This window comes from Stegodyphus dumicola, chromosome 6 (genome assembly GCF_044657685.1).
Source record: "Stegodyphus dumicola isolate Sdum_Otavi_A_Nest chromosome 6, ASM4465768v1".
Classification (NCBI taxonomy): domain Eukaryota; kingdom Metazoa; phylum Arthropoda; class Arachnida; order Araneae; family Eresidae; genus Stegodyphus; species Stegodyphus dumicola.
The window spans coordinates 47867580-47880316 of NC_140773.1; the positions used below are offsets into that span (position 1 = coordinate 47867580).

The 12737-nt window shown below is 34.1% G+C and overlaps 1 protein-coding gene across 5 annotated transcripts in view; it reads right to left on the reverse strand.

Moving 5' to 3' along the window:
• Window positions 1-7582: 7582 nt before the first annotated feature.
• LOC118197963 (uncharacterized) overlaps window positions 7583-12737 on the reverse strand; it is a 340325-nt gene continuing 335170 nt past the window's right edge. For 4 of the 5 annotated variants that reach the window (XM_085818290.1, XM_085818291.1, XM_085818292.1 and 1 more), the window contains one exon: window positions 7583-10948. In XM_085818290.1, coding sequence (XP_085674416.1) covers window positions 10743-10948 — 206 coding nt within the window. In that variant the 3' untranslated portion in view covers window positions 7583-10742. The remainder of the gene's footprint in view (window positions 10949-12737) is intronic. The other variant, XR_015041636.1, reaches the window with a different exon arrangement.

The following is a 12737-nucleotide window of genomic DNA, read 5'->3' on the forward strand; positions in this document are numbered from 1 at the left end:
AACTTTATCCCCTACTTTATAAGTTACTCCCCGTCGTTTCAGATCATAGTATAACTTCTGTTTTCTTTGTGCTACTTCCGTATTCTTTTTTGCTTCTTTTATTAGTTTTTCTATATCACCCATTTTAAATTCTGGGGCTCTTTGTTGCACATAAAATAGTTTATCTAACGGTGTTATAACCTTTCTGCCTAGAAATAACTCAGCAGGAGTTTTGCCCGTTGTATCATGTTTTGCGGTCCTAAGGGCGAAAGCAAATTCATTGACATAGTTATCCCAGCTTTTATGAAAATTTTTAACATAACTACGGATAATTTTCACTATATTTCTGTTGACCCGTTCCGCTATATTTGATTGCGGCCGATACGGGACCATTTTTAAATGACGTATGCCCAGTTTTTGGCACATGTCTTCAAATATATTACTTACAAATTGAGGACCATTATCCGATATAACTTTTAGGGGCGCCCCGTATTTTAAAATATATTTATTTAAAATAGAATCAGTAACTAATTTCGCGGAGGCTCGTTTTAAGGGAACAATTTCGGTCCATTTACTAAAATGATCAACCATAACAAGGAGATAGCGACTTTTGTTTAACTGACTTTTTGGGAAAGGGCCCAATAAATCGATGCCGATTATTTCATTTGGAAATTCGGATTTAATACTATTTAGAAACCCGGCCGGGCGGAAATTAATATAATCAACGGCTTGACATGTTGGGCAGGACTGGACATACGCCCTTGTTAACTTTTGCAGTTCAGGAAAGTAGACTGCCTCGCGTACGCGTTGGATAGTTTTTCGAATACCAGCATGAGAAGCTAAAGGGCTGTCATGGAGCTCTTGCAGGATATTTAATCTAAGACTAGCTGGGATAACAGGTCGAAATTCGTTGTTGGAATTCGTAGTTTTTGTGTAGAATAATAGACCATCTATTAGTTCGTAATGGGCCGCCCTCGCCACAATATCTTGGTGGCTAAAATTTTCAGGATCCTTCAAATACTCATAAATACTTCCAAACTCAGGATCCTTACCCAGTTCGGTTATTACAGTTTCTCGGGAATTTATTGTACACGCTGTCAGCATTGCAACTTTTACGGTATTACCCTGTTCGTCTAATTTAATTCGTGATAGGGCATCTGCTACGATATTTTCCTTTCCGGGGGTATGCTTGATTACCAGATTATATTCTTGCAGCTTGAGTGCCCATCTTATTAACCTTGGGGATAAATTTTTCCCTGAGTACAATCTAGTTACCGCCGCATGATCAGAATATACTGTTATCGGCGCCTTTCCAAAATAGACTCGGAACTTTTGCACTGCTAACAGAACTGCAAGTGCCTCTCTCTCGGTCGCGGAATAGTTTCTTTGTGTTTGATTTAAAGTTCGGCTAAAAAATGCCACGGGCTGCTGATTTTGCGAAAGTACCGCTCCTACCGCATAATCCGAAGCATCCGCTGAAATTTCTAAATTTTCATCCTTTTCAGGAAATTTCAACACAGGGGCTTGCGTTAATGCTTGTTTTAATTTTTCGAAGCTTCGGCCGTCCACGAGAATCTTGCCTTTTTCCTTTTTAATTTTAACAATGGCTCAGCGATAGCCGCAAAATCTTTTATAAAGGACCTATAATATGAACAAAGTCCTAGAAAAGAAGAGAGCTTCTTTGCCGTGTTTGGAGTCGGATACTTTTGTACAGCGATTATTTTTGATTCATCTGTCTCGATCCCTTTTTGCGATATTTTGTAACCTAAATATTTTAATTCAGGGGCTGCAAATTTGCACTTTTCGACATTAACTTTTAGACCGGCCTCATTTAATAAAGAAAACACCTGTCTTAAATCCTGTATATGTTGGTCGAGATTATCACTAGTAATAATGATATCGTCTAAATAGATAAATGTGGACTTTCCAAGAACAGGTCTACACAATGTCCATGCATCGCTGAAATGTTGCTGGGGCCCCAGAAAGGCCAAACGGCATACGCAAAAATGCGTAAGTGCCAGACTTGGTTATAAAAGCAGTCTTAGGCACGTCCTCAGGCCTGACCCCTATTTGAAAATAACCATTCGTTAAGTCTAAAGTCGTCATAAATTTGGTTGATTTTATGTTCCTTAAAATTTCTTCTATGATCGGTAACGGATATACCGGATATTTCGTTATGGAATTTAATTTACGGTAATCAATAGCGAATCTCCACCTTTTTGGATGCTCCAAAGGATAATCATTATTTTTCTTACATAAAACCACCGGACTAGCATAACTACTTGAGATAGGCGTTATGATCTTTTTACGTAGCATATCGGTAATATGCCATTCTATAATTTTTTCCTTATTCTTATCATACCGGTATGGTTTTTGACGAACCGGCAATGCATCTCCGGTGTCAATACTATGGTTAGTAACCTGAGTAAATCCTGGAATATCACTAAATAAGGAAGCAAATTCACTTACCACTTGTCGGATTCTATCTTGCTCGTCCTTAGGCAGGTGGTCAAGATTTAACCTTGGCGGTTCAACCTTTTCTACACGCACTGGTTTCATCGTCAGCTTAAGGGACGCTGCATTAAAATCCAGTGTAGCTTGTGCGTCTGAAAGAAAGTCTATTCCTAGGATTAAATTTGCTTGCAAATTCTTTACTATAAAAAACATCACCTTTACTTGTTCGTCCTTGATACGGATGTACAAAGGTACTTTACCTACGCACTTACATTGTTCTCCTTGCGCCGCTAATACTGTTGTATTATCCGCATTATATATGCGGTATTTGCGAAAATACTTTCTAAAAAAGACTTCTGCCACACAGGAACACTGCGCGCCGGTATCCAGGAGTGCGGTGGCCGGGATATTATTTACCAAGACTTCAATCTTCGGAAGAGTTAAATTTTTCCCCATTACTGTATTTAACTTGTAGGAAGAGGGGTTTTCGTGGCCTTCAGATTTCCGCACCCTCTCGTCAGCAGAAATCCGTTTTAGTTTAAATTATTTTTCCTTTCGGTGCTTTCCTTCTTTCTCCACTGGCCTTGAGACTTTTTTCCTGGGTTGCTATTGAACTGTCGACGTTCGCCGGCTGTTTTTGAATGCTCGGGTTTCCTTGCCCACTGATTCGCTTTTTCTCCGTAGCCATGTGCTTGAGTTTGCTGTAGTCTTGGCGTACCAAATTGGTTTCGCTGTTGATATTGGCGTCTTCTTTCGACGTCCGCCGTTCTTCTACTTTCAAACTGCATTGCTAGCTCAAATAACTTTTACAGTGTAGTCGGATTTCGTAATTCAATAAAGTCTTGCACTTGGGGTAGTAACCTCGGCAAAATCACTTGAATTATTTCAGGATCCGGACGGTTTCCATACAAGAGCTTGAAAACGTGAATTTTTCTTAAAATAAAGCTCGAGAGGTTTTCCATTCTTTGTTGATATATACTGAAAAGTTCTGTTTCTAATTTCGCACGATCCCTTACAACAGGGAAGGCTTTTAGTAGGGCAGTCTTGAAATTTTCGTAAGTATAGGTGGGATTTCCTGCTTGACCCAAGAGACTTCTGCCTATACATTTGAACCAGTTAAGCGCTTGGCTCCTCAAAGCGCTGGTAGCTAAGGTAACTTTTTGAAACTCGTGCACGGGGTAGAGCATGAAGTGGTCATCCAATTTTTCCAAAAAACTGGTTACCTGTGAGTTTCCATTAAACGTTGCTTCTGGTTTCATCGAAGCGCGCATGGTCTGGACGATGTACCCAAATCCTTCCAGAGCGGCAGCTGGCATTTCTGGATTCTGAGCCGTTTCTGCAGGCAGCACAGGTTCTTCTTGAAATTCGGCCATGGTTATTCTTCGTCGGGCGCCACTATCAGGTTCAATGTTTCTTCTAACCTTCTTCGGAAACATACAATGACCTGACTAGGAACAGAGAGCTTACTAAAGCTATGTTCACTAATTGTAGTAAGTAGACAGGATACAGACGAAGGGTATACAAGACCCTTTATTTTTCTTTATATACAATGACTTCCGTACTTCGGAATACAATGACCCTCCACTCGGGGTCTAACGTAAAAGGTATAAAAATAAAACTAAACTCTAATTTAACTTTAGAATAAGATTGGCCTTATAATAACAGGAAGCGTATGTAGCACAGAGACTGTGAACACTACAATACGTTTAATTTATCAAGAGGATTAAAACCTCTGGCCTGGAAGGCAAATAGCAACTGCGTAACTTCTAAGGTAAGCGGCCTGCTTCCTCTCTCCTGCTTGGCAAAAAGGCCACACTTAAATACTTGGCGTTCGCCAGACAACTTTGCATTAAATCCTTCACGCTTATAATTCTGGCCGGAAGTAGAAAATAAGAAGTGATAGTAAAGATTTAAAATAAAATAAACGTTAGTAAAACTTAAGATCCTTACAATATTACATTATAGTAGTTTCATATACAAAATTTCAACGTTTTATGGCTACTTGTTTTTGAGTTATGTGAGATATATACAGATGTTATGAAAAACATCTCGTTTGAACCCATTTTAAAATCCGTTTCGGAAAAAAAAAAAAAAAAAAAAAAGACATTTATTCTGCCCGTGCGTACAGATGTCACGCAAAAACATCGTCCAAATGGATTCGAAAAGGGTCAAAATGGATATTTTCGTTGAAATACGACACCCGAAATTTTTGCGATTACGATGCTTCTTTTATTTTATACGAAAAAATAATAATGCATGGCGATAGCATTTGGTGGCAACAACTTGGAAAGTGATTCGGACAAAATGGAACCACCCTGAGCAATACTGGCGAATAAATTGTGTTTTTATTCTTAATCAAGTGTTATCATCAATTACTAAAAATCCACGAAACCCGTAGAACGCAACAATATATAATCATGCCGAAAAATTCTATTTATTATTAAACATAGCATAAAAATTTTGTTAAATAAATTGCTAACAAAATTGTATCAAATAAAAAGTTATTTTATTTGATACAATTTTGTTAGCAATTTATTTAAAAATTTATAAATACACCGAAAAAATTCTTTTTTGAAAATCTTACTGGTGGTTACAGTTGAGCACATGCACAGACTGGCAATTATGCGTTTTTCGCTAATGTAAAAATGCGCCAAATCTTTCTCGCCAAGGCCGCTATGGAAGTAAATACTATTTAAGGTTGTGTTCCTTATAAATCAAGGTATATACTTTAAAAAATTTAAAGTGTTTTGTATGGACAGTTTCCAGGTACATATGGTTGCTTTAGTTGCAGCGACTCAAATTAGAACTACATACATAAAAGTAATTTACTTGGCCGACTAGCGGCCGAGCAGCAAAGTCGCTGAACACTGGTAGTTCGTTCCAGGGTTCGAATCCTGACGAACAGGCAGTCCGCATGAGCGTTTTTCGCATGTGTTACATGGATACGAACCAGCGTACCTTAGAAAGTTCTCTACGAAATCATCCAACCCTCAGTTAGATAGCCCTCGTGTGCTTTGCCATAATTAAATAAAACCAAAACCGAATTTACTCACTTGGAGATTAGATCACTCTTTTAGATTCTATTTATAGTGTGGAAATACGCTATATTTTTTCATGTATTAATGTGATTTCTAAGGGTAGGTTTATCATTTAACATCAGACTGATAAATTTCATAAAGAAACTTGACCCTATAAATAAGCCCCTAACGGCCTATTCGCTCAACCAATCGAAAGGAAATTTCAGATGCTGTTGTTTCAAAGTATGCGCACGAGATTATTATTATGATTTAAAATAACTGAGCTCTCTTCACAGTTACAGTGAAGAAATTTCGAAATGGCAGCATCCACTTCCTGCGCAAATTGATTAGCGCATTGAAAAACAATAAATGATATTGGAACGATACACTCATGATGAAAATTTCCAGCATAAAACATTTGCAAAGAAGAGCATAGTAAAGGACCAATGACAACGCAACAGAGAAGAGAAAAAAAAAGTTTGGAGCAACTCTTTTATTGGATTTGCAAGTTTTAAACAGGCCCAACTTCGCAGACGATAACGCAATGCATGCGGGAGATTACTGACAATGACGAACGTAACATTATAAGAGGAATCTGTGTAACTTCACGTTTTATGGTATCTTTCAATTCTGCCATATCTCGTGGATTTGGCGAATGCACCTTACATTTTAGATAACCTCAAAATCAGAAATGCATCGGAGTAAGGTCGGAGGATCGCGATGGCCACAAAACTGTAAAGTTATGGGAGATGACTCTATCTTGAAATGTTGTACACGTTGAAAATTCGTAATTACAATAAAAGTGTTTTCCTCTCTTGTCATTGGTCCTTTGCAAATATTTTACACCAGCAATTTTCGTCATACCTATATCCTTCCAACACCATTTATGGTTTTTAATGTGCTGATCACATTTTGCGCAGGAAAAAAGTGTGTGCTGCCATTCAAAAATTTCGAATTTTTTTCACTGCAACGAAAACTGTGAGAGCTCTACTGTTTTAAATCATAAGACTCTCAAGCGCATACTTACAAAAAACTACATTTGAAATTTCACTTCAGTTGGTTGAGTGGAAGGCGACTAGGAGACCATATTTCAAAGAAGTTTTTTATGACCACTCTGTATACAGAAGACTACCCATATTAAGGGTGGTACTGCATGATTTAGCTATCCCCCCTAGCTCAAACTTGTTGTTAAGTTATATATCCAGTGCTTAAATCCTGCAGAAGCTTGACTCCGATTCTTTTCAGGTTTTGAAATATACTATATTTCTAGTCAGAGCACACAGGTGCCCTAAATAAGATGAGCTTTAGTACTTCTTTTTTCTTTTGATCTCTTCACACTTTATTCTAGCCATGAGTAAGTCTTGGAAACTGATACTACTAACTTCTGAACAAAAATTTCTCTCTCCAAGGGAAACAAACTCAGGAATGGAAGTTGAGATGTTTAAGGTAAGAAAACCCTCACTCTCATACTAAAATCTTAATCTCTAGGAAATGAGATGAACTAACAAGAGCTTGTTCAGAAATGGGTAAATCTCACGTTCAACCTGACCATACCATTGCTACTTTGGAATAAGACAAGATGAAACAACAAAATTGACTTATATAGATTAAGCAGCTAAACCTCTGCTCTCCTTAGATAGACAGGTCTTGTGGTTTTGCCATATTCAAATAACCTAACCTAACCTTGCAGTATTATCTGTAATGCTCTTAATGTTATAACAATGGAAACAACTAATGAGCTTTCCATGGTACTGATCATAATTTCCCCTCTTCTAAATACTGATTTGATTAATGGCTGTTTGAAGTGTTTTTGAAACTTGCTTTATCGGAATTCAGGTAAAGAATAATGTAATATCATCTATGTAAGTTATTTCAGTCAGTTTCGTAATATCATTCACATATGTTTCAAAAAGCATAGGGCCCAGCAAATAACTTACAGGTAACAAGTGCATATATGCAGCACATGTATGTATTATATCTGTAATGAAATTAAATAGCTAGAAGATTTTCTAAATAGCTTATTTAAATTTCTACTGAAAATTTTTCCCTTAACTCATTACTACTTAGAACTTTAATTAATCTTAGCAGGTAAACATTAAATGACTTTGATAATCATTAAAAACACCATAGTGTTATAAAAAAGCTATACTTTTATTAACAGCAGAAAATAAATTACATTCAGTTTTCACACAACTAGTTTTCATTTACAAATTTTATTTATGACATTTTACAGTGTCCAAGGTGGGATTGATATTATTTAATATAAATGCAATAAAATCAAGATATTAACAGAAAGTGCACAGGAGAACATCTGAAAAATGTTTAAATCATGTATACACTGAATTAAAGAATTTTGAACATTAATACTGATATGATTTAAATCTGATTGCTTAATACAGACAAATTGATTGCTTAATACAGACTTAAATTAGAAATGTCTAATTTAATTACTTAAATTAGACATTTCTAATTTAAGTAATTTAGATCAGTGGTGCACAATCTTTTTATAAAACTTAATAAATGCAACTATATAATTAAAACAAACCTTAATAAATGCCACTATATAATTAAAACAAAAGGTGACTCAAAATTATAATTAAATCTATATTTATAAAACAGCATTTATTTTACGTAATAAAGTTAATAATAATTAATTTAATAATTAAATATGCCCACTACTTCTAGACAAAAATAACATGTAGCATGAATTGAGACAAAGAATAAACACTATTAGTAGAAAATATTGCCTTTTCCAAAAGTTAATAGTGGTTCAAAGATTACACACGTTACACGTTGAATACCTTAAAGGAAATTTCATACATAATGTTTATATTTTTAGATTGTAAAACAAAATTAAAATTTACAACTAAACAAAGAATACACTTAATACTTTGTTTAATACAAAATTAAACAAAGAATAAACACTTTTAGTAGAAAATATCGCCTATTCAAAAGTTAATAGTTATTCAAAGATTACACATGTTACACGTTTGAATATGTTAAAGGAATGTAAACAAACATTTGGCTTGGAGCATGATATATCAGCGATGATGAATATTTAGTAAAATCTCCAAAAGTGAGATTAGCAGATTGCTGATCTTATTTTGAATTTCACACACATTTAATACAATAATTACTGTAAAAATATTGAAGTAATGAATTTAATTTAAAAGTTTATAATTAATTACACTTATGGCACAATGGTCAGCGAATACATAGTATGTAACGTATTAAAAAAAGGCTTTTAGCAGCATGTGTTCCATTACATTATAAAAATAAATTTTTAAAATTTTCTTTCTTTGAATATTCTTAAATACCATGTAAAATCAGAGTTGTATGTAAATTTTAATTTTGTTTTACAATCTAAAAATGTAAACATTATGTATGAAATTTCCTTTAACGTATTCAAAACAGAAGAGATATACAATGTATTTAATATACAATATATAATGTACTCAAAAACTTAAGTTCTAATATTTTTTAAAGTGTACAGAGGCCGTTCGTACACTTAAAAAATTCGTCTGCTTGGAAATTTGATTTTTAGCTAAATTTTTGAAAGTATTAAATTACCATCTCCTACGTGACAGTTTTTTTTTCTTGCAAAATGGCGGTTCTAAAGAAGTAATGGATGTAAGGCATGTCTGCGCTCTTTCTGAAGAAAATTATTCGTATCTAGGTATTACAAAACACTCTGAAAGCCATAGTTTATCAATATCTAAAGCTATGATAGGTAATATTGTCAACAAAAAAGGAAAATAAAAACGTCAGAGTTTGGCTTCAAGTGAAAAAATTGTTCCAAATACCTATCCAAAGAAAAAACGGAATGTTTCGAATTTTGAAAAGTTCGGATCTTTAATGTTAAAAGAAGCTCCACCAATTCAAATAACAGTAACAAAATCATTAAAATGCCCACTATCAAAAGGGAGAAAAAAATCTTAAAACATGGTTCAAAGAATCTAGAGAAAGGTTTTCAAAGGAATTTACGATTGTTGCTGGTTTTTCATATAACGGCAAATTAAATATAAAGAGAGTGGAGAAAAATGTTAAGATCAATTCCACATATTATCAGGAACATATCTGATACCTAATTTTCAAATATGAAATATTTGAAAATTATCTGATACCTAATTTTCAAATATGAAATATTTGAAAATTAGGTATCAGTATTAGGCTCTTTATCTACAGTGCCATCAATCAATAGAACTGCATCAAGATAAAACAAGCAGCCATACATCAAAATCCACTGTTAGAAAAAATGGAACAATGGGCATCAAGCCTACTAAATATTCTGATTCTCTTCACTCATACCCTACTAAATATTCTGATGTATCATTAATGAATTTTTGTGCTTTTGGACTCTTAAAATAACCATGCCTTGGTTTGGGGACTAGCTTCCCCAAACCAAAGAGGGCTGTCGACCTACAGCCTTTCTTGGACTTTGGAAAGCTGTTCAAGAAGATATAAATGAGATAAAATACCTCTTATGACACTGCGAAAAGATCTATTGTTTTTGAAATTACGATGTAGAAAGATAGTGAAGAATTAGGGTTATCGAACAGAAGATTTAAAACAAAAAAATTTTAGGTAAAATATTTGAGGAGGTAACAAGGAAAATCATTTAAAAAATTTGTGAACAGCCTCTATACGTTTTTAATGAAACTCATTTTTTTGGCAATAGAATAACAAAATTCTGTTTTCTTTACAAATTACATGAGAGATGATTAAAGCTTACTTTTCTTACCGACTTCAGAGAATTTCAGTTCTAACACAAGTAATACAGCTTGAGAGTTATAATATTTTACTTTGACAAAGTTTTCTGTTACAGATAAAACTTCTTGTGAGACGTAAATTTGAAAAAAACCACCTTTCAATCACAGCAACTACTCTTGGAGTCAATTAAACCAGAAAGTTCAAATAACATCAGTATCTAAGAATTTAATTAAAGGTCACAAAAGAATCCAGTTCTGTGTGATTTTCCTTTTGTGATATAGCTTCTTATATTTTCTAATTTTAATCACAGTTTAATTTAACTTCCAAACTTCCTATGAGCACCACAATTTGCAATTTTCTTTAAAATTTTCAGGCTTGCATTTTAATGTCATCAGCATAAGCAGCCATTTCGATAGTAAACAGAATATAAAAATGGTTTAAAAAGATCATGATTTTTAAGTCACATCATGAGATCTGAAAATTTTCAATATAGAAGCTAAAATGCTTGATGAGACATGAATTAGTTTTTTCTTCACAGTAAAATATTTATGTTACATAAATATATTTTTTAAACTATAACACTTATGGAGTAACAGTTTTCACTCGCACAACAGAGCCATTCATACCTTGAAGTTTATCTGGGTTCCTCTTAGGTTGCAAAGCTTCATTGGAAATTCTTGTAGTTGCAGCTTGCTTTTTACGCAAGAAGAAAAATACAAACATCATGATGATGAAGACTGCCATCAAAACAGTGACAACAATTCCAACTATAGAACCTGTAGATAACCCTGCAAGTATGGAAAGATAAATATGCATAAATTAATAAAAGAAGACTTTGACTTTATTTAGACATATTTTTCGAAAATTATATCTTCCTGAAAATGTTATCTTTTTCTCACTCCTTCCTATATTTACAACAGAAAACAAGTTCAGTTTATGCTAATGGAAATTTTATGATATTTATGGCAATACTAAAATTTTAGAACACATATTTTTCTGTTTTTAAAATTGCTGCAGTCGAGTATTTTACCTCTTTAAATACATTTAGGAAATTTCTGACATAACTTATTTTTTAGAAAGGTATTAAAAAGACCATATTTTATTTTCAGATTCTGAGAATACGAATCTGTGTATAGTTCTGCCTGATACTAAATAGTTCAAAGCAGGGTTCTGGTGCATTCTGACAACAACAATTTTTCACAGAAAAGAAGTGTCAACCTGGGTTAAACAAAAAGGCTTCAGTTCACTCTGGTTAAAAGTACTACTGTATATGATATCCAGGGCTCAATTTCCAAGATTAGAAGTGCCAGAACTCTATGGAAGACCATCAGCAAAGAGGAACAAGAGTAAAGAAATAACTAAAATGACCATTAAACTCATTAATAATTTTTAAATTAAATAGTTAATTATTAAAAATTAATTAATAGCTATTTAATTAATGTTTATAAATTATTTAATCAATAATTATAATTTAATTTAATTTAATTGATAATTATTATTTATTTAAATAATTAAAGATTGAAGTAATTAAATAATTAAAATTAAATAAAATGTAAAGAGATAAAGTGAAATTTTTGAGATAAAATTTCTACTGAAATTGTTATTCAGTTACATAAAAGAAGTGCCGCAGCCTTCTTATTCAGGGCTCCGGTGCATTCCGACTAGAATTATGATTTATTACAAAAACTAAGAAGCACCGGAGCCGAGATCCATTGGGCTCCGGCCCAATTTAAGCTCTGATCGTAGGGGGAGGGGAGTTCTTTTATCATCACAAAAATTAAATATACTTAAAGTATAGCTAATGAAAATTCCAGGGCGAAACAGAATGAGGGTATGAGTGGGTGGAAACAGAAAATGAGGGCAATTTTGGTGAGAGAGAACGTTCTCTTTGACCACGGCTCTCTGCTGATATAATTATAGCCATCAAGCAGATGTGTGTCAGGGGTAAAATGAGTCCTGAATCTGACTCCTAAGGATGAAAGTAAAGTTGCTGATTATGCTTTCTCCCCCCCCCATTAGTGGATACTGTGGGAAGATGATGTATAGGATGTGCTTGAGGAGTTTATCTCAGTATTTCACTCTTATTGTACTCGCTGTCACTTAACGCACATTTAAGAACACAAATTTTCCTTCCTGTGAGGATAACTAACAGCAAGCATCGATAACAATACACTAGATATGATGGCATGGCAAGATATTTATGCGTTTCTAAACAAATGCCCCCAAATTTATTGTCCTTCTTAAAGGGAAAGGTTTCCGCATGTGAGTGAGGGGACTTTACTTGAATGTCTATGTTCTCATGAATTCGTATTTCTAGGGAAATAAAGTATTGCAAGATCTGCTTATTGTTAAACTAAAACATTAGGAACTCTAAATTGTTTTCGCTTGTGGTTCAGTTTTATAAAAACAAGTACTGGAGCTCATACTATTTAGGGCTCCGGTGCGCTCCGGCTAAAATTGTAATTTATCTTAAAAAGTGAGAAGTACCGGAGCCGGACTCCGGTGGGCTCCGGCGCAATTTAAGCACTGGTGTTATCGCAATTTCATTATTAACATCTGTATAGATAAATTCACTAG